The 21,597-nt window shown below is 36.0% G+C and overlaps 1 protein-coding gene across 1 annotated transcript in view; it reads right to left on the reverse strand.

Annotated features, from left to right (window-relative positions):
- DCC (DCC netrin 1 receptor) overlaps positions 1-21,597 on the reverse strand; it is a 1,166,696-nt gene that overhangs the window by 113,434 nt on the left and 1,031,665 nt on the right. Inside the window, exons 19-21 of the mRNA XM_082353405.1 lie at positions 17,551-17,658; positions 3,322-3,516; positions 536-568 (exon numbers count right to left, since the gene is read on the reverse strand). Coding sequence (XP_082209531.1) covers positions 536-568; positions 3,322-3,516; positions 17,551-17,658 — 336 coding nt within the window. The remainder of the gene's footprint in view (positions 1-535; positions 569-3,321; positions 3,517-17,550; positions 17,659-21,597) is intronic.

The raw sequence follows: 21,597 nt of genomic DNA on the forward strand, positions 1-21,597 counted from the left end.
AAACTGGTACCTGATTCACGAAATGAAAGCTTTCTGGCTTCAAAATGAACAAAAGTAATGCCCTAAAAAAAAGTTGACCTAACTTTGTTTTTATGTATTATAAGAAGCTCATTGTAGAGGAAAAGCACACATGATTTATGAGTTTTCTCTGTCGAGCTATAGAACTTTAATCCAGAGCTCATGAAAGGGTGCAAGAGCAGCTTGAAAATTATGCTGAGCTTAATTATACTTAACGTGAATTATTCAGAAGTGCAGACAGAGACTAAAAATTTATTTCATACAAAGAAGCTTGACATTTTAATTGGTCCTTCAGAATGGAGACAAAACAATTTCCTCTCAAGAAAATTTACATCCTCCCTATCAGAGCCGAAACCTCAGCCAAGCAGAACTTCAGTAATAAGATTAATTATCACACTGGTGTCTGCTTCATCAGGTGTAGGGCCCAGGTGAAAAGAGGAATAGAAAATAATGACTGACATTTCTAACAGATAAGATTGATTCAGGGAGGGAAAAATGACAGATTAAACCACCATACCTTGGTCATTAGCCATTTTGTCAGGGTGTTCCACTGTGGGGAAAGAGAAATATTATTAGATTTTGGTAGTTTCCATCAAGAAAACTGACATTTCAAATCAACAGTTTTGTTAGCGAGTTCTCATATCAAGGCCAATGCCCTATTGCAAAAAAATTGATAAGGAATTCGGTTAATGTGATTATTTTGATTAAATTAGTCATAGAAAGAAATGGAAAATAATTGTTTTGCTGTATAAATGTGTTCTAAAAATGTTATTTGTAACTTTCCTCTAAACATAAACTCAAAATGATCATCATGCAAGTTTAATTAATGATACAATTTACAGTAAAAAAAAAGTGCATGTCATTACCAAGTAATTATCACCCGTATATTTTAGCAAGTTAAGGAAGCTATTTTCTTGTATACATTTTAAATTTTTCAACAAGAAAACTTTACCAATTCTCACATGAATAGGGTAAAATAATAAAATGTAAAGTTTAATCTAAATGGTTTGATTTTAAACCTTGTGAATAAAAGTCTTGAATTGTTCACAACTTGTCTATAGATAAAGATGAAGCATTTGTGAAACACTACCTAGTTACATTTCATGCTCTCACAAAATGAATAACCAGTTTCCTTTCAATTGCTCATTTGGAGTGAAACCTGATTTAGACATGAAGCCCTAAAAACCTGGATAGATGAAGATTGGCTCACTTTTCTCCTGCCTCCCCCGCCGCTTCTACTCTGTCGTTAAGGGCTGTCATGCAGGTTGAGGCTGAATGCTTTTTTTGTACATTCTTGGCAAACTTTTGGATTAACTGTTACCAAATCTAGCTTTTGAATAGCTCAGTCACCAGAATTCAAAAGTCTTCTATTTATTAGCATACTTTTCCTAGGAGAATTGAGAAATAGACTATCTAGTTATTCCAAGCCTCTTCTTTAGTATGTCCAAGAAAATGGGTAAAAATGTCAATCAGATACATGTTTCTAATTTTTTGGTTGTTTGCCATCATGTTTTCTTAAGTTTTTGGGCAGATATGTGGGCATAATGTGGTAACATATTTAAGAGCCAAGTATCCTTTAAAATAACACACATCAGACGTTAAATATATATCTTTAAATATCAGCTATAGAACATTTGAATTATTTTCAATTGCTAAATAATAGAGGCTCTTGAAATCATTCATCCTCCAGAAAAATAATACTGTGCTCTAAAATGAAAAGGACTTATATGCAGATCATTATGACGTAGTTACCAGCAGTAATTTTTACACTTGCAAGCATGTAAAGTTTTCTTCTAGTAATTATACCACAAGATATTTTTTTCATGTTGCTACCCTGTGTCCTTAAAAAAAAAAATTAATTTTGTTTGAGATTTTCTTTCTTGCCATATCAAAATTTCTTTTAATATATAAGGACAATAGTTTCTGAAAGGAAATATTTAAAGTTGGCAATAGTATGCCATCCACATAATACAATGCTTTTTAATTTTTATTCCCTTACATAAAAAGGCTAAAGTGTTTCATTATATTTTGAATAGAGCCCATATACATGAAATCAGTACAAAATTTCAAAAGGGTTGTAAATGAAAAAAAGTCAAGTTAAATATGTCCGCTTTGTGCTGATGGCAGAAAATGTAATAATGTATCTTTCTTTGATGTGCTGGCTTTCAGCATAAAAAGATAACTTTTAATTAATTAATTAATTTTATCTTTTTTTTTTCCAGTTTCCAATTTTTTTCCAATTATTTAAGAAATAACTGACATACATCACTGTACAAGTTTAAGATATACAGCATGATGATTTGATTTACATATATTGGGAAATGATGACCACAACAGCTTTAGTTAACATCTGTTATCTCATATAGGTACAGTAAAAAGAAAGGAAAAAATTTTCTTCATGATAACTCTTGGGATCTACTCTTTTAACAACTTTCCGGTATATCATTCAGCAGTGTTAACTACAGTTATCATGTGTTTATTACATCCCTAGTACTTATTTATCTGATAATTGAACATTTGTACCTTTTGATTACCTTCCTTGAATTCCACCTCTCATCACCTCCTACCTTTGGTAACCGTAAATCTGATCTTTTTCTATGAGTTTGGTGTTTATCTGTTTGTTTATATCCCATATATAAGTGAGATCATATAGTATTTGTCTTTCTCTCTCTGACTTATTTCACCTAGCATAACACCTTCAAGGTCCATCCATATTGTCACAAATGGTAGGATTTCCCTGTTTTTTTATGGCTGAATAATATTCCATTATGTACATATTATTATATATATATATTAGAATATATATACATATATCACAACTTCTTTATCCATCTATGGACATTTACGCTTTTTCCATGTCTTGGCTGTTGAACATAATACTGCTCTGAACATTGGGATGCAGATATCTTATAGGGTTAGTGTTTTTGTTTCCTTTGGATATATTCTCAGAAGTGGAATTGCTAGATCATATGATATTTCTATTTTTAATTTTCTGAGGAACCTCCATACTGTTTTCCATAGTGGCTGCACCAACTTACATTCCCCAAACCGTGGACAAGGGTTCCCTTTTCTCCACAGCTAAGCCAGCATTTGTTGTCTCTTGTCTTTTGGATGATGTCCATTCTAACAGGCTTGAGGTGATATCTCATTCTGGTTTTAATTTGCATTTTAATTTCTTTTGAATGTCCACTGTAGTCACGTGACAACAGAGATGGTTTAAGGCATTTCCTAACACAGACTCCAAAACTATTTTATAACAACTCCATAGGAAAAAACCCCGAAATGACAGGAAATGGTTCAAACCTTTCAGAGTCCTGAAAAGGATGGGATCAGAGAGGGGCCCCACTCCTTTCACATTCCGTGCTTGAATTCGAAAGTAATACATAGTGTCAAGGTTGAGATCCATGATTTGATGTGTAAGCCGATCACCACTGATTGTTTCCATAACCCAGTCATCAATTGGAATGTTCTTGTCCAAGGTATAAAACAAGATGTAAGCTGCATGAATAAATGAACACAACTTTGATTACTGTACTGACTACATGCTATACTTCTGCTTCCAAACATCCATGTGTCCCAAGTACAATTTTCAAGGATTATCATATATCCACAATCTATAAAGTGCAGTATTCAGTTTGGCAAGTAATGATTTCTTTTTGTACTGCAAAGCTTAGAAAAATAATTGCTTCAATGTACAGAATCTAAAAATGGAATAAGCCATTAGAAATAAAAATATCTGCCATATTTAAAAAATGCGAGGTTTCTGCTGCCTATAAATCCTGATTATTGGTTTGCGCTAATATATAAGCATGATGAAAAACATAAAAGACAGATAACAAGTCTGTATCATTTTCACTGTATCCAATAATGAAGATAAGTAATGTTTATTTTGGCTAGTGTTTAAATAATGAAAATACATTGAAAAGTATAAAATGCCCTATATTTTTAAAGTATTATAAAAATAAATGATCATATTTGATTACTGTAATAACTCTGTGAGGTTGGCAGGGGTACTGTTGCTGTCTTTTCATAGATGGTGAAGCTGAGCATGACCCAAGCTAAGTGATAAAAGGGCTAGGATAACATCCTCTACTACCATACCAAAAATCCAACACTATTTCCCCCCCATCCATCACACCTAGGCAAAAATAAACAAAGAAAGAAAGAACAAGTATTTCTGGATAACTGTAGGATATCTAGTTAGTATCTCAAATATTAAAAAATCCATCATTTGATAGTATCATTCATCCTCTGTGTTAAGGGATGAATAATTGTAGTGTATTCAGTGGTGATAGTCTAATATGCACCCAAACAGATCCAGGTATCCCTGTAAAATATTCATATTCTAACATTATATTTAGCTAATATTTAAGCTAGCTTTTATTTAAAAGCATTAATTCATTACTTTATATTACACTACATATTATATCAGATGATAGTGTAATATAAACTGTAAAATAACTCACTGCAGGTGTCTTTGCTACATGAACATGGTGTCAGCCTCTATTTCTATCAAATTTCTGCAATGGTATCTGCAGATACGCCGCAAATGTCCCTAGGTCTATTCTTATCCATTGAATACATTCTTTGTAAATAATACTTTTTAAAAACCATTGTCTTCCTTTGATTCCCCTAGTGTTTCCTTTTGAGTCTCGCTTGTCCCATCCGGACTGGGGACCTTCATGCACAGATATTTCAGTGGTCATGTCACAGGTTCTTTGACTCAGATTCACTTGCCTTCCAAAATAACCATGCGTATTACCTACATCTCAGCACAACTCTTACTCCACGAGGACTGATTTCCATACTATCCTTATTCCTACTTCCCTCTTAGTCCTCACACCTCTCCACCTTTCCTTACTTTCTCCATCCAACTCCTACCTGGCCATCCAGGTCTAGTTTAAGCTACATCTAACATATGAAACGTTCCTCTATAGTGAGCTCTCCTTTCTGTACACTTTGTAACCCACTTCAATAAAGTATAAGAGTATTTATACGATTTTGTATCATTTTCACTTAATCCCATAGTGATTTACAGAATTATGCCTGGGTTTGGGGGATGCATTATAGACAGTGAATTGGATATTTTTTCCTTGTGATTCTGTAGGATTAAGCAAGGTAGTTAAGCCACAAACTCCAACACCCAGAAGTCCATTTGTCTTAAATTCAGATCAATGCTGAAAACTTGCATCTATTTTGCTTTGGCTTTCACCTTTTCCCAACTTCATTGTTTCTCAAATCTGCCTAATCATAAGAATTACCTGGGGACTAGGTATAAGTTACAAAACATAGAGCTCAAGAAAGGGCATTTTGATTCAATAGGCTTGGCAGACAAGTCTTGGATAGCCCCCCAATTATCCCTGCCTCCTGGTAGTTACAGCTTTGTGTAGTCTTTCCTCTCTGAGCATAGATGGGACCTAAGTCTTGCTTTTAACCAACAGAATATGGCAAATGTGATGGACTGTCACCTCCATGATTATGTTACATAAGTTATAACTTCTGTCTTGCTAGCAGACTCTATAGACTCTCTCCTTTGTTGGCTTTGATGAAATAAGTTGCCAGATGGAGAAGACCATTTGGCAAGGAACTAAGGCTGGGCTCTGATCAACAGCCAGTAAGGAACTGAGTCCTGCCAACAACTACATAAGCTTAGAAGCAAGTATTTCCCCAGGTAAGCCTCAAATGAGATGTCAGCCAAAGCTAACACCTTGATTGCCAGCTTGTAAGAGACCCTAAAGCAGATTACCCAGCTAAGTTGTGCTTGGATTCCTGACTGACAGAAACAGTGAGATGGCAAATGTGTGTTATTTTAAGCTGCTAAATTTGTGGTAATATTGTTACACAGCAGTAGCTAATAGGTTAATGGTAACCCCAGTAAACTGCACCCCAGTTGATTTCTGTGTTCAAGTAAAGTCAGGAATCACTGCTTTAGTTGGTGATGTGAATTCTGCATATTTTGTGGTATATTTGTTGAGATGTTGATGCTGCAGATATGAATATGTAAGATGTGGAGAACTCAGGGGAAGATAAAAGACTGACCAAGATAAAGAAGTCTACAAAATTTATAAAGGTTATATGGCTCTTCCCTCTGGCTGATATTAAAATTGGAAGACTACAATTCAAAAGGGATTGTAAAATATCCTTGGATAAAGGAGTTGTTTCTGACTCACAGATGTCCATTCTTTGATAACTCAGCCCCTGAGATCAACATCAGTACAACCTCCTAATATTCTCTGAGCCAGAAAAGTCTCCATTCTTGTACCCAAAGAACCATATCTACTGAAAAGAAGACCCTGGCACTGGTAATATTGCTCTAGCTTTTATTATGTGCATGTCTTATCTCTTCAAAAGAATAAAAATATTCCTTTAGTTCAGGAGCTATATCTTATATTACTTCTTATTCTTCAAAGAAAACTAATAAAATAGTCTTCACACAATAGGTATTGAAACTCACTTATTGAATAAAATCCCCTAGCCTGTAAGCATATAAGTTTTAAATTCATGACATTTAATGAAATTGTTGAAGTTTTCATGGGCTGTTGTAAGTACATGATGAACTTGAAAGTTTGGATAAGTGTGTTCTCGTCCCAAGTCAGCTACACTTATTCCTGATTTTCTCCATTTACCAAATGAGAATATAGTATTTGCCTTCATGTAATTTTTTCTATGTGAAGAGTATTCACTGAAGCATTTAAAAGTGACAGTTCTGGCATCAGGTAAGTAAAGTTGAAAGTGCAGGTTCTGACTCCAAATTGTATTTGAGCAATTTCCTGAAATTTATTTTAAAAAGCCTGTCATTGGTTATAAATTTGAAAACTGAGTTGGAGAATAGAAACAAGAGTACATCACTCAAAACTCTAAAATCTAGCCTTAGAAAAACCATACAACTTCATTTGGATATGTGAGTTTGGCATGTTTTGAGGCTATTAAATCCATTGTTGAAGTCTCACCTTATAGATTTCCATCTAACCACATAGATTGGGACACATTTATAGGTTTCTCACTATCTTTCTGTATCTATATGTTCATTCCTCTATGTCCAATTCCCTGTCATTCTCCATCCTTTCATCTTACATTTTTTCCACTTTATTTTTATCTCTTACCCACCACCCTGGCCAAATAATAAAGTATCAGTATTATATTCTGTCATAGGTTGTAAGATCTTTTGGGATTATTAATTTACCTGGGCATTCCTACATTGAAATACCATTTGTGTAAATACTTATAAAACGTAGCATCATACATATTTCATTTTGACGCTACTTATACAAATAGGTAGTTGTAATTCCAGAAGCAAAGTGTCAGAAAGTAGTCACCTCCACCTCTCTTCTCTCTTCTGTCCTTTTCCATACTTCCTCCCACTCACTGGTGATTCCCTTCCATGGATCAGGTAGGTGGATAATACTGGGAAGACCAAGATACATGATGTGGCCCCTCCCAGCAAGGAGCTCAGTCCAATGAGGGCTTCTCATCTTTAAAGAACTGATTCTGAAAATCGTATATATAGGTAGATATATAAAAAAGGAGGACCCGTTTTCTCCTTTTTTTTGTGGTCAAAAATTATAGGTTATGGATTCAGGGAGGACTGACCTCAAATCATAGTGCTATCATTTACTAGCTTTGCAATCCTGAGCGACGTGAATAATCCAAGTATGTCTTAATTTTCTTATCTGAAAACAAGTTGCTGTGAGATAATGCATTTTAAAAACTTAATATATGAGTGTATTTCTATTACATTATCTTTTACGTAGTAACTACCTAGTAAATTCTAAGGCTTTTATTTATTTATTTATATTAATAAAGCTTAAGAAATATCTTGTTTAGAACCTGGAACTACAGTTTCAAGTCAAACAATATATTTAATATCAATTTAATGATTATTCTGCTCAACAAATGTTTATTAATTATCTATTAAGTGTCAAAGATATTGTTACTGGGGAGAAAGCATTGAACAAAATCTGAACCCTGTTCTGCTGCTTTTAGCCTTGTACTATAAGCATTTAGATTTCTCTCATGATAATATGGAAAGGGGATGGACAGGAAGAAGTCAAGATGACTAAGTTTCCAACTTTTGCTGCTGGGTGAACTGTGGAGGCTTCTAAAAAGATGAGAGTAAGAATGTTTAGACACATGACTCCAGTATGAGTGCCCAACTGGGTTCACAATCCCAATGGGCTAACAACCTATTCCAGAATATAATAGTGCATTGTTTGGCCATTTGTGGTGGGTGATAGAGCAAAAAATGGAAGAATGGGAGAGAGGGGGATTGGGGAATAGAATGAGGTTACACTAAGACAGACAAGTGGAAATGTACAATATGAGGTAGGATGTGTGTATTTATAATTCCTTGGATGGAGACAGAGATTTCAGAGACATAAGATCATGTTCACTGAAGCCCTGGCTATAGTGCAGATACTTTTTCAGAGAAAGTAATGAAGGGAATGAAAAGATCTGCGTTCTGGGATGTAACACTTATGGAACAGGTGGAAGAAAAGTATGCTTAGGAGACTGAGAAGTTATAGCCTGGAAGTGGGAAGAAAAGTGGTTAGGTGATTTTACAAAAGTCAAGAGAGAGGAGAATTTCAAGGAAAAGGAATTGGACTAGAGTATCGAATGACACAGAAAAAGAGGGTACAACCTTAGTCATTAGATCGTATTGTTAAGGAAACCATCTCTGAGGCTCTAACTCTTTTATCTGCACGGGTCCCTATTTCAAATAATGTTAGATGTTGCATTTATTTAGATCAGTGTTTCACAAATCTAATTGTACGTTAAAATCACTTGGGGAGTTTTTACAAAGTACCACTCTCAATCCCTCCTCAGATAAATTAAATCATAAATCAGTTGAGCATCATTGATTTGGACCAGTAGAATACTGATAAGAAGAGAAAAACGCAGTGTAATAGTTAAGAGTAGGAACCTGAGTTTTACATCCCAGCTCTGTTACTTCTTTTTTATTTGACTTTGGGAAAGTTATTTACACTGGAAGGCCCCCAACTCTTTATTTCAAAATGAAATAACAGGAATATATGATCGCTTATAATACAAAAGTGCTTAGCAGAATGCCAAGCATGTAGTAAATACTGAATTCATTTTGAACCATTTTCTTCTGAAAATGTCAGTCTAAATTCCTAAGATGCCAGTTTATAATCAACGAATTTAGGCACTGGAGTTACCTGGATCTCCTCTTTCATCCTCTTTTTTGTTTAATCTTTTTGAAATATATATATATATGTATATATATATATATATACACACACACACATATATTTACATATACACATTTATAAATATATATATTCATAAATTGATGATCTGGTTCTGTGCAGAGTACATTAGTGAACCCTTGTCCTAGAATGAATTTCAACTGGGAATAATAATCACTAAATTATTTCAGTGCTCACCGGGTATCAGGGACTTTTCTCAGTCCTTTATTATAACAATTCTACAAAAGAAGTTCTAAAGTAAGACTCAGGGAGGTTAAATAACTTGCTCAGGTATCTCTGTCAGAAGCTTGGGTTCGTAACCACCCTGCTCACCTGCTGTGCACATACAGGGATTTAGGAAAACAAAGAAATACAAAAGTAAGATGGGAGTACATCCCTCCACATAGGCACACGTGTGCTCTGACACACTGGAAAAGAACTCACATCTTCCTTTGTCCTTTCACAAGAAACTGAGTGTGGAAAATCTGGGCCCTCAGCCTAACAGTCTGATATTTTGAATATTTTATCATCCTACTTTTTGAAGTGATTTGAATGAAAGAATCAAAATATGCATAGAACAGAAGTTGTTTTAAGTGTTGTTTAAAGTTGTTTCAAGGGTTTTTAGTGTTTGCTCCCTGTGGAATTGAGTCAAAATATCTCAACATGATAAACACAAATTGGTTTTAATAAATGAAGCAGTCTTTAAAGGTGAAAAGTATTTCAGCCCAAACTTTTACTACGCCATTGTACAAGAATGGATTTCTAGTATTGAGAACTATTGAACATACACCTCTAAATAAAATGTGTGGACACGATTTCTTATACATGCACTGTGACATTGGCAGACAGAATTTTATTGCTCATATTAATTGGCATTTCTTAATATGGGAGAGACTTCTACTTTTTCCAACTGAAAAGCAAAATTAAGCTTTTTTTTCAGAGTTGAAAACACATTCTGGGGCCCTGAACTAAGACGGCAGAGTAGAAGGACGTGCTCTCACTCCCTCTTGTGAGAACACCAGAATCACAACTAGCTGCTGGACAATCCTCGACAGGAAGACATTGGAACACACCAAAAAAGATACCCAACATCCAAAGACAAAGGGGAAGCTACAATGAGATGGTAGGAGGGGCACAATCACAGTAAAATCAAATCCCATAACTGCTGGGTGGGTGAGTCAAAGACTGGAGAACACTTATACCACAGAAGTCCACCCACTGGAGTGAAGGTTCTGAGCCCCACGGCAGGCTTCCCAACCTGAGGGTCCGGCAAGGGGAGGAGGAATTCCTACAGAAACAGACGTTGAAGGCTAGTGGGATTTGACTGCAAGACTTCGACAGGACTGGGAGAAACAGAGACTCCACTCTTGGAAGGCACACACAAAGTAGTGTGTGCATCGGGACCCAGGGGAAGGAGCAGTGACCCAGACCTGAACCAGGAGACTGAACCAGACCTGGTTCAGTGTTGGAGGTTCTCCTGCAGAGGAGGATGGTGTCTGTGGCTCACCGTGGGGTCAAGGAAACTGGTAGCAGAAGTTCTGGGAAGTATTCCTTGGCGTTAGCTCTCCCAGGTCTGCCATTAGCCCCACCAAAGAGCCCAGGTAGGCTCCAGTGTTGGGTTGCCTCAGGAGAAACAACCAACAAGGAGGGAACCCAGCCCTACCCATCAGCAGTCAAGCAGATTATAGTTTTACTGAGCTCTGCCCACCAGAACAACAGTCAGCTCTACCCACCAACAGTCCTTCCCATCAGGAAACCTGCACAAGCCTCTTAAATAGCCTCATCCACCAGAGGGCAGACAGCAGAAGCAAGAAGAACGACAATCCTGCAGCCTGGGGAACAAAAACCACATTCACAGAAAGATAGACAAGATGAAAAGGCAGAGGGCTATATACCAGATGAAGAAACAAGATAAAACCCCAGAAAAACAACTAAATGAAGTGGAGATAGGCAACCTTCCAGAAAAAGAATTCAGAATAATGATAGTGAAGATGATCCAGGACCTCGGAAAAAGAATGGAGGCAAAGATCGAGAAGATGGAAGAAATGTTTAACAAAGACCTAGAAGAATTAAAGAACAAACAAACAGAGATGAACAATACAATAACTGAAATGAAAACTACACTAGAAGGAATCAATAGCAGAATAACTGAGGCAGAAGAACGGATACGTGACCTGGAAGACAGAATGGTGGAATTCACTGCTGCGGAACAGAATAAAGAAAAAAGAATGAAAAGAAACGAAGACAGCCTAAGATACATCTGGGACAACATTAAACGCAACAACATTCACATTATAGGGGTCGCAGAAGGAGAAGAGAGAGAGAAAGGACCCGAGAAAATATTTGAAGAGATTATAGTCGAAAACTTCCTTAACATGGGAAAGGAAATAGCCACCCAAGTCCAGGAAATGCAGAGAGTCCCATACAGGATAAACCCAAGGAGAAACAAGCTGAGACACACAGTAATCAAACTGGCAAAAATTAAAGACAAAGAAAAATTATTGAAAGCACCAAGGGAAAAGTGACAAATAATATACAAGGGAACTCCCATAAGGTTAACAGCTGATTTCTCAGCAGAAACTCTCCAAGGCAGAAGGGAGTGGCATGATATACTTAAAGTGATGAAAGGGAAAAACCTACAACCAATATTAATCTACCGGGCAAGGATTTCATTCAGATTCGATGGAGAAATCAAAAGCTTTACAGACAACAAAAGCTAAGAGAATTCAGCACCACCAAACAGGCTCTACAACAAATGCTAAAGGAACATTTCTAAGTGGGAAACACAAGAGAAGAAAAGGACCTACAAAACCAAACCCAAAACAATTAAGAAAATGGTCATAGGAACATACATATCGATAATTACCTTAAACGTGAATGGATTAAATGCTCCAACCAAAAGACACAGGCTTGCTGAATGGATACAAAAACAAGACCCATATATATGCTGTCTACAAGGGACCCACTTCATACCTAGGGACACATACAGACTGAAAGTGAGGGGAAGGAAAAAGATATTCCATGCAAATGGAAATCAAAAGAAAGCTGGAGTAGCAATACTCATATCAGATAAAATAGACTTTAAAATAAAGAATGTTACAAGAGACAAGAAAGGACACTACATAATGATCAAGGGATCAATCCAAGAAGAAGATATAACAATTATAAATATATATGCATCCAACATAGGAGCACCTCAATACATAAGGCAACTGCTAACAGCTATAAAAGAGGAAATTGACAGTAACACAGTCATAGTGGGGGACTTTAACACCTCACTTACACCAATGGACAGATCATCCAAAATGAAAATAAATACGAAAACAGAAGCTTTAAATGACACAATAGACCAGATAGATTTAATTGATATTTGTAGGACATTCCATCCAAAAACAGCAGATTACACTTTCTTCTCAAGTGTGCATGGAACATTCTACAGGATAGATCACATCTTGGGTCACAAATCAAGCCTCAGTAAATTTAAGAAAATTGAAATCATATCAAGCATCTTTTCTGACCACAATGTTATGAGATTAGAAATCAATTACAGGGAAAAAACCGGAAAAAACACAAACACATGGAGGCTAAACAATACGTTACTAAATAACCAAGATATCACTGAAGAAATCAAAGAGGAAATCAAAAAATACCTAGAGACAAATGACAATGAAAACACGATGATCCAAAACCTATGGGATGCAGCAAAAGCAGTTCTAAGAGGGAAGTTTATAGCTATACAAGCCTACCTCAAGAAACAATAAAAATCTCAAATAAACTATCCAACCTTACACCTAAAGGAACTAGAGAAAGAAGAACAAACAACACCCAAAGTTAGCAGAAGAAAAGACATCATAAAGATCAGAGCAGAAATAAACAAAACAGAAACAAAGAAAACAATAACAAAGGTCAATAAAAGTAAAAGTTGGTTCTTTGAGAAGATAAAAAAAATTGATAAACCATTAGGCAGACTGCTCAAGAAAAAGAGGGAGAAGACTCAAATCAATAAAAGTAGAAATGAAAAAGGAGAAGTTACAACAGACACTGCAGAAATACAAAGCATCCTAAGAGACTACTGCAAGCAACTGTATGCCAATAAAATGGACAACCTGGAAGAAATTGACAAATTCTTAGAAAGGTATAACCTTCCAAGACTGAAGCAGGAAGAAATAGAAAATATGAACAGACCAATCACAAGTAATGAAATTGAAACTATGATTAAAAATCTTCCAAAAAAAAAAGTCCAGGACCAGATGGTTTCACAGGTGAATTCTATCAAACATTTAGAGAAGAGCTAACACCCATCCTTCTCAAACTCTTTCAAAAAATTGCAGAGGAAGGAGCACTCCCAAACTCATTCTATGAGGCCTCCATCACCCTGATACCAAAACCAGACAAATATACTACAAAAAAAGAAAATTACAGACCAATATCACTGATGAATATAGATGCAAAAATCCTCAACAAAATGCTAGCAAACAGAATCCAACAACACATTAAAAGGATCATACAACATGATCGAGTGGGATTTATCCCAGGGATGCAAGGATTCTTCAATATATGCAAATTAATTAATGTGATACACCATATTAACAAATTGAAGGAGAAAAACCATACGGTCATCTCAAAAGATGCAGAGAAAGCTTTCGACAAAATTCAACACCCATTTATGATAAAAACTCTCCAGAAAGTGGGCATAGAGGGAAACTACCTCAACATAATAAAGGCCATATACGACAAACGCACAGCAAACATCATTCTCAATGGTGAAAAACTGAAAGCATTTCCTCTAAGATCAGGAACAAGACAAGGATGTCTACTCTCACCACTATTATTCAACATAGTTTTGGAAGTCCTAGCCACGGCAATCAGAGAAGAAGAAGAAATAAAAGGAATACAAATTGGAAAAGAAGAAGTAATACTGTCACTGTTTGCAGATGACATGATACTATACATAGAGAATCCTAAAGATGCCACCAGAAAACTACTAGAGCTAATCAATGAATTTGGTAAAGTTGCAGGATACAAAATTAATACACAGAAATTTCTTGCATTCCTATACACTAATGATGAAAAATCTGAAAGAGAAATTAAGGAAACACTCCCATTTACCATTGCAACAAAAGAATAAAATACCTAGGAATAAACCTAACTAGGGAGACAAAATTCCTGTATGCAGAAAACTATATGACACTGATGAAAGAAATTAAAGATGATACCAACAGATGGAGAGATATACCATGTTCTTGGATTGGAAGAATCAATATGGTAAAAATGACTATATTACCCAAAGCAATCTACAGATTCAATGCAATCCCTATCAAATTACCAATGGAATTTTTTACAGAACTAGAAGAAAAAACCTTAAAATTTGTATGGAGACACAAAAGACCCTGAATAGCCAAAGCAGTCTTGAGGGAAAAAAACGGAGCTGGAGGAATCAGACTCCCTGACTTCAGACTATACTACAAAGCTACAGTAATCAAGACAATATGGTACTGGCACAAAAACAGAAACAGAGATCAATGGAACAAGATAGAAAGCCCAGAGATAAACCCACGCACGTATGGTCAACTAATCTATGACAAAGGAGGCAAGGATATACAATGGAGAAAAGACAGTCTGTTCAGTAAGTGGTGCTGGGAAAACTGGACAGCTGCATGTAAAAGAATGAAATTAGAACACTCCCGAACACCATACACAAAAATAAACTCAAAATAGATTAGAGACCTAAATGTAAGACTGGACACTATAAAACTCTTAGAGGAAAACATAGGAAGAACACTCTTTGACATAAATCACTGCAAGATATTTTTTGATCCACCTCCTAGAGTAATGGAAATAAAAACAAAAATAAACAAATGGGACCTAATGAAGCTTGAAAGCTTTTGCACAGCAAAGGAAACCAAAAACAAGATGAAAAGACAACCTTCAGAATGGGAGACTATACTTGCAAATGAATCAACACACAAAGGATTAATCTCCAAAATATATAAACAGCTCATGCAGCTCAATATTAAAGAAACAAACAACCCAATCCAAAAATGGGCAGAAGACCTAAATAGACATTTCTCAAAAGAAGACATACAGATGGCCAAGAAACAAATGAAAAGCTGCTCAACATCACTAATTATTAGAGAAATGCAAATCAAAACTACAATGAGGTATCACCTGACACCAGTTAGAATGGGCATCATCAGAAAATCTACAAACAACAAATGCTGGAGAGGGTGTGGAGAAAAGGGAACCCTCTTGCACTGTTGGTGGGAATGTTAATTGATACAGCCACCATGGAGAACAGTATGGAAGTTCCTTATAAAACTAAAAATCGAATTACCATATGATCCAGCAATCCCACTACTGGGCATATACCCAGAGTAAACCTTAATTCAAAAAGACACAAGCACCCCAATGTTCATTGCAGCACTCTTTACAATAGCCAGGTTATGGAAGCAACCTAAATGCCCATCGACAGATGAATGGATAAAGAAGATGTGGTACATATATAGTATGGAATATTACTCAGCCATAAAAAGGAACTAAATTGGGTCATTTGTTGAGATGTGGATGGAACTAGAGACTGTCATACAGAGTGAAGTAAGTCAGAAAGAGAAAAACATATATCGCATATTAACGCATATATGTGGAACCTAGAAAAATGGTACAGATGAACCGGTTTGCAGGGCATAAATAGAGACACAGATGTAGAGAACAAACGTATGGACACCAAGGGGGGAAAGCAGCGGGGGTGCGGGTGGTGGTGTGATGAACTGGGAGATTGGGATTGACATGTATACACTGATGTGTATAAAATGCATGACTAATAAAAACCTGCTGTATAAAAAAATAAATAAAATTAAATTAAAAAATTAAAAAAAAAGAAAACACATTCTATTGTTCACATAGACCATGTGATGACATTTATTTAAATAAAGTGGAAAATTGGGTAGTATATGACTTATTTTATCCTTTACCCCAAAATATATTTGTTTCTATCAGAACTTGTTTTTATTTAGACAATTTCTATTCTGTTTTTTTCTTCTTAAACTTATTATCTGTTGATTTACCATATGCTTATAAATATGTTTATAACATAAGAAAAGCCATCATGTAAACAAATCAAAATCTACAAAAGTACTGAAACAGAACCAATGATAATAGATCATAACACTAAGGGGAAGAAAAAATTATAATGAACCACCCTCAGTTTTAAAAAGCCTGGCAGAGTGACAACTGAGTATATAAGATTTGGGAGAGATTTTATGTCTCTCTTCTTTTTCCATATTTGTTCAGCTCAAATGGAAATTCTGTTTGTTATTGTAGTAAGAGCAATTTACTAGAGAAAACAAGTCTTCAACTTAAATTTAAACCACATTTGGAATTTTCACATTATCCTTTCATTCTGTAAAATTCAAAAAGTAACTCACATAAAGTAAGTGTGCCATCTGAACTGTTATTTCCAAGCTTATCTCTGTATCACAGAATGACTGAATTGCTTTGTTAATTTATAATAATGCTATCCACTTCTGGTATGCAAGAAAAAGAAGAAACAGGAGTGACTCTTACATGCGCCTAACCCAATGGTTCAAGTTAATTAGACTATAATGTGCACATTTTTAGTTATACAATATTCTTCATAATAATTATATGCTATGGAGACATCTATTAAAAGCCTAAAGTGATCATTTAAATGCAAAATCTCTGATAGAACTCCATTATATTTTTCATACTAAATTAACATTACAGGCTTCTAATGGATGCTTTAATTAGGCATCAATGTTATCAGAAATATTTGGCAAAATAAAATCTTTCACTGTGAAATATTCATTAAGTTCAATTTCCGTCAGTCAATATCAAGTGTTTTCTGAACCTTATGATTTAAGTAAGAAGCTAAAAGCTAAGTGAGAAACTAAAAACCCTCAGACAAACCTCCTTCCTATGTTGCCTATAAAAATACACAGTCATTAAGCGTCTTTTGTATTTTATAACTGCCAAACAACTGGCTTCTTTTTAGTCATTTAGGCTCAGAGGCATTCCATTATAAGGTTATCCTAACGCTGCACAGAATCAAAAGCAAAAGGTCTATACTAAGTAGAATGCACATCTTTCAGGAAGCAACACAAATGAAATGTGTTTGTGTGTGTATTTGTAGGCTCCATTAGAAGAATTCCAAGGTCAGAGGGGGCAAGAAGAGACAATCAGAAAGGGTCAGGAGTCAACTGAGATGCTGGGACAGAAAACTAATACATAAAAGGCATGAGCAGTGCACAGGAGGTAAGCAATCACAGGACAAGCGGAGCAGCACAGGAAATAAAGCTGAGGTGCCTACCGGTAATTTTTCCATTGGCTTCCAAGGGAGGCTGCCAGCTCACAATGACAGTGCGAGGCTTCCCTTCTCTAGTAATGACTGTCAAATCCTTGGGAGCAGAGGTCGGGGCTGTGAGGTGAAACAGAAACATGGTCTTGTCATTGGATGTGAAAGAAAACAGACATTTATGGGACTTCTAATCATGATGTTGACACTCAGAATCTATCACACAGTATATCATGCTTATTTTACCATGTACAATTTATTTTAGGTATTTGAATTAAACAAGCAAACAAAGATACAGAAATTAATGTTTTTCCATGGAAGTTAACTGACATTCAAAGGTGTGAATATAGAGAGGAGAACAGAATATGTGTGAATGTAGAGAAAAGTATAACTGGTATTTTCAAGTGAGCGATGCACTAAAAATGTAAGAACCATTATAAGAACAAAAAAAAATGGACACAAACTTAGTGAGATTGATGGCTACATGTCTCCAAGAGACAAAATTCTGTTACAACTGTAGGATTTATATATAAATGAAAATTCACCTACTTTTATTTTTCCTTAAAAGACAAAAAGGGCTTCCCTGGTGGCATAGTGGTTGAGAATCTGCCTGCTAATGCAGGGGTCACGGGTTCGAGCCCTGGTCTGGGAAGATCCCACATGCCGTGGAGCAACTAGGCCCGTGAGCCACAATTACTGAGCCTGCGGGTCTGGAGCCTGTGCTCCGCAACAAGAGAGGCCGCGATAATGAGAGGCCCGCGCACCGCGATGAAGAGTGGCCCCCACTTGCCACAACTAGAGAAAGCCCTCGCACAGAAATGAAGACCCAACACAGCGATAAATAAATAAATAAATAAATACATGTAAAAAAAAAAAAAAGACCAAAAAAAATAAAGAAAGAATTTACATGCAGGTCACAACATCTTGCTTAGGTAACATACTAGGTATCTCCCAACAAGAAGGCAAAGAAATATTTGAAAACAGAGGAAATAGAATCTATGAGGGTCTTAGTATCAACCTAGTAGGAAGTAAAGATGGCAAGAAATGCTGTCTTGCTTAGAGCTACTTTTCACACATGTTGTTTGAGGGAAACAGAATTTGTCACCCCCAAATATGCCTCTTTGGCATAAGAATTAAGCTGATTATTTTTAAGAAACAACAGACAGAGGAAAAGTTCTGAAAACCGAGTAGAAGTTACTCTTTCATAAAAGGGAAATTTATAAGTTTATAAGGGTATCTCCCTCTTTGTGCCAGGAAGAGGAGGATTACAAGGAGGCAGAGACTTAAATGTACATAACAACCATGCCCTTGTTTATTGTGATTTGCCTGAAAACTTCCCATTACTGGCTTCCCACCCTCCAACACCTTTTGTCTTTAGCTGGAGATGGTATTGAAAGTGGTGGCCATTTTAGGGAATTACTGTTTTCCTGGGTATCTCTCATATATACAAGAGGTATACTTATTATCAAACTTCTGTTTGTTTTTCTCCTGTTAATCTGTTTCTTATTACAGGGGGGCTCAACCAAGAACCTGGAAGGATAAAAGGACTTTTCTTCCCCTAAATTGTGCTCAACAAAAATTTAAATATACTTCAAAGGCGGCAGCAAACTGGCCAAGCTCGTCCAGTATCTTTCAGGTTTCCTTTGACCTGCTTTCTCACTCGCTATGCTTTGAAATGCAGTCAGTTTTCCTTCTAGGCAGCTCACAATGTCCAAGGCTACTATACATAGCCTTTTTCAATTACCCCAAATTTGACATATGCAATGTCAGAATGTCTTTTAAGTTCCAAGCTTGGGTTCTGGAGGAATTTCCTGATCTCTGCACAGGTGTATTTGTATATTACAAATAGATAAAACTTGGTGCTAATTTTGAATTCCTCTTCACTCTTATAATTCTCTTCAGCTCTTCTGTTGACTGTAACAGTGCAGAATCTGAGCATTATCAACACTCTATTTCCAGCTTCTCTTCCTAAGAGAATTCCAAATAGAGGGACATCAAACATTCCCATCTATCATACCATTTGATTTCCAATGCCCTGATTCTCCAAGCCACTAGGATACCAGGTTAACCAAAGTTTCACCGAATTTTAATATCCTGATAAAATACTTAATATACTTAACTTTTTTTTTTAAAGAGGGAGGAGGAGAAGGAAGAAGGAAAGGCAGAAGGAAGAGAAGGATAAGGAGAAGAAAACGTCTAGTGTAGTAGATCCTTGAGTAAAGAGACTGTATATTAAACATAGTTTAATATGTATTTTAGGGCTTCCCTGGTGGCACAGTGGTTGAGAGTCTGCCTGCCAATTCAGGGGACACGGGTTTGAGCCCTGGTCTGGGAGGATCCCACATGCAGCGGAGCAAATGGGCCCGTGAGCCACAACTACTGAGCCTGCGCGTCTGGAGCCTGTGCTCCGCAACAAGGGAGGCCGCGACGGTGAGAGGCCCGCGCACTGCGATGAGGAGTGGCCCCCGCTTGCGGCAACTGGAGAAGGCCCTTGCGCAGAAACGAAGACCCAACACAGCCAAAAATAAATAAATAAAAATAAATTAAAAAATAAAGAAGGAAGCATTGCCTTGGATGACCATGTATTTCAGTTTAATATATATATATATATATATATATATATATATATATATATATATTTTAATGAAAAGAAAGAAAGGACATTATTGCAAAAAAGATTTGTAATAGCAAAATACCAGAGACGCAATGCTACTTTAAAGAAGGGTTAGTTTTATAAAGAGCTCATTCAAGATATTTTCTAAGCCACCGATAGGAAGGTAATATATAGCCACAAATTAGAATATTATACCAAACATAATAAGAAAATTTCCAATTTTGGAAGTAATTAAAGATCTGTCTTTCTAACTAGTCAGAATAGTCTGTTTTTTCTTAACTGTGTTAAAATTAAAATTGATGCTTATTTAGCAAACAGATGATGATGATTAGATTGCTTCACTGACTCTATGTTGATATTCAAAAAATATAAAATGACTCCAGCTTTAGCAAAATAATACATTGAAGAGCTGGTTATTTTTCAAAAACAAAACAAAACAAAAAAACCCGAAAACAACCTAATGACTAATCTATTTCAGGTGCTGAGCAAATTTTTCTTTATCCTCAAGCCATGTGACTGTTGGTAAATAGAGATTCTGGTATTGGAATCAATGTCTTAGATGTTTAGGATTATCACATGAATTGTATACTATTCCCTCATATTTACTTATTTTTTTATTTTTAAAAAAATTTTGGATATTTATAGTGGCCCTAACAAGTTCAGTGATCCTCTAAGTCAAGCAGAAGGAGGTCTTACAGTCTGCTCTTCTTCAATCTCGTGGGTTCTCCTGAAATAATCTTTTATAACTTCTTACCTGTCCTCATTGAATTAAATGATATTAATAACAATAAATAATAAATACCAGGCCCTGCAGGATTTATACTGTATTTTCTTATACACTCTCGTGTCCCTATGCTGTCCATGAAAACTATGCTCCAGTCACTCTGAACCATTCATAAGCGTCTCTTTAAGACATCTTTCTGATACTTGCTTGTGTATTTTTGTGCATGCTGCTTCCTTCCTTTGGAAGGCCCTGGAATGGATACCTGACGATCCACCCAGGCCACAGCTCCGTCATTATTTCATTTGTGAAATCTTCCCTGACTTCTCCAGACAGAATTTATACTTGGATCTATGTGCTCTGATTCCAACTTGGCCAAAATTCTATGATTGTATTTTTCATGTTACTTCAAGGTTGTATTTTTAAAATATTTGTCTTATGTATTAGATTATAATTCTCTCCAAGATAAAGGCTGTATTCTCTTTACCTTTTATACCAAGTACCTATCTCAGGACCTGACAATTAAAGTGAACCTTATTGGAAACCCGTAATCGGTATCTCAGACAACTGGACCCGCACTGCCCTCTGGTTTGTCTGTTTCTCAAAGGATTTTTCCCATGCTTCAGTTTCTTTGTTAAGTGTATGAGTGGATGGTAACATTCAAGATTTAGAAGATTTCCAGCCCTGGAAATCGTATTGGGCATTTGTTTTTAGACCGCTCAACACC

This window comes from Balaenoptera borealis (genome assembly GCF_965194805.1).
Source record: "Balaenoptera borealis genome assembly, chromosome: 14".
NCBI classification, from domain to species: Eukaryota; Metazoa; Chordata; class Mammalia; order Artiodactyla; family Balaenopteridae; genus Balaenoptera; species Balaenoptera borealis.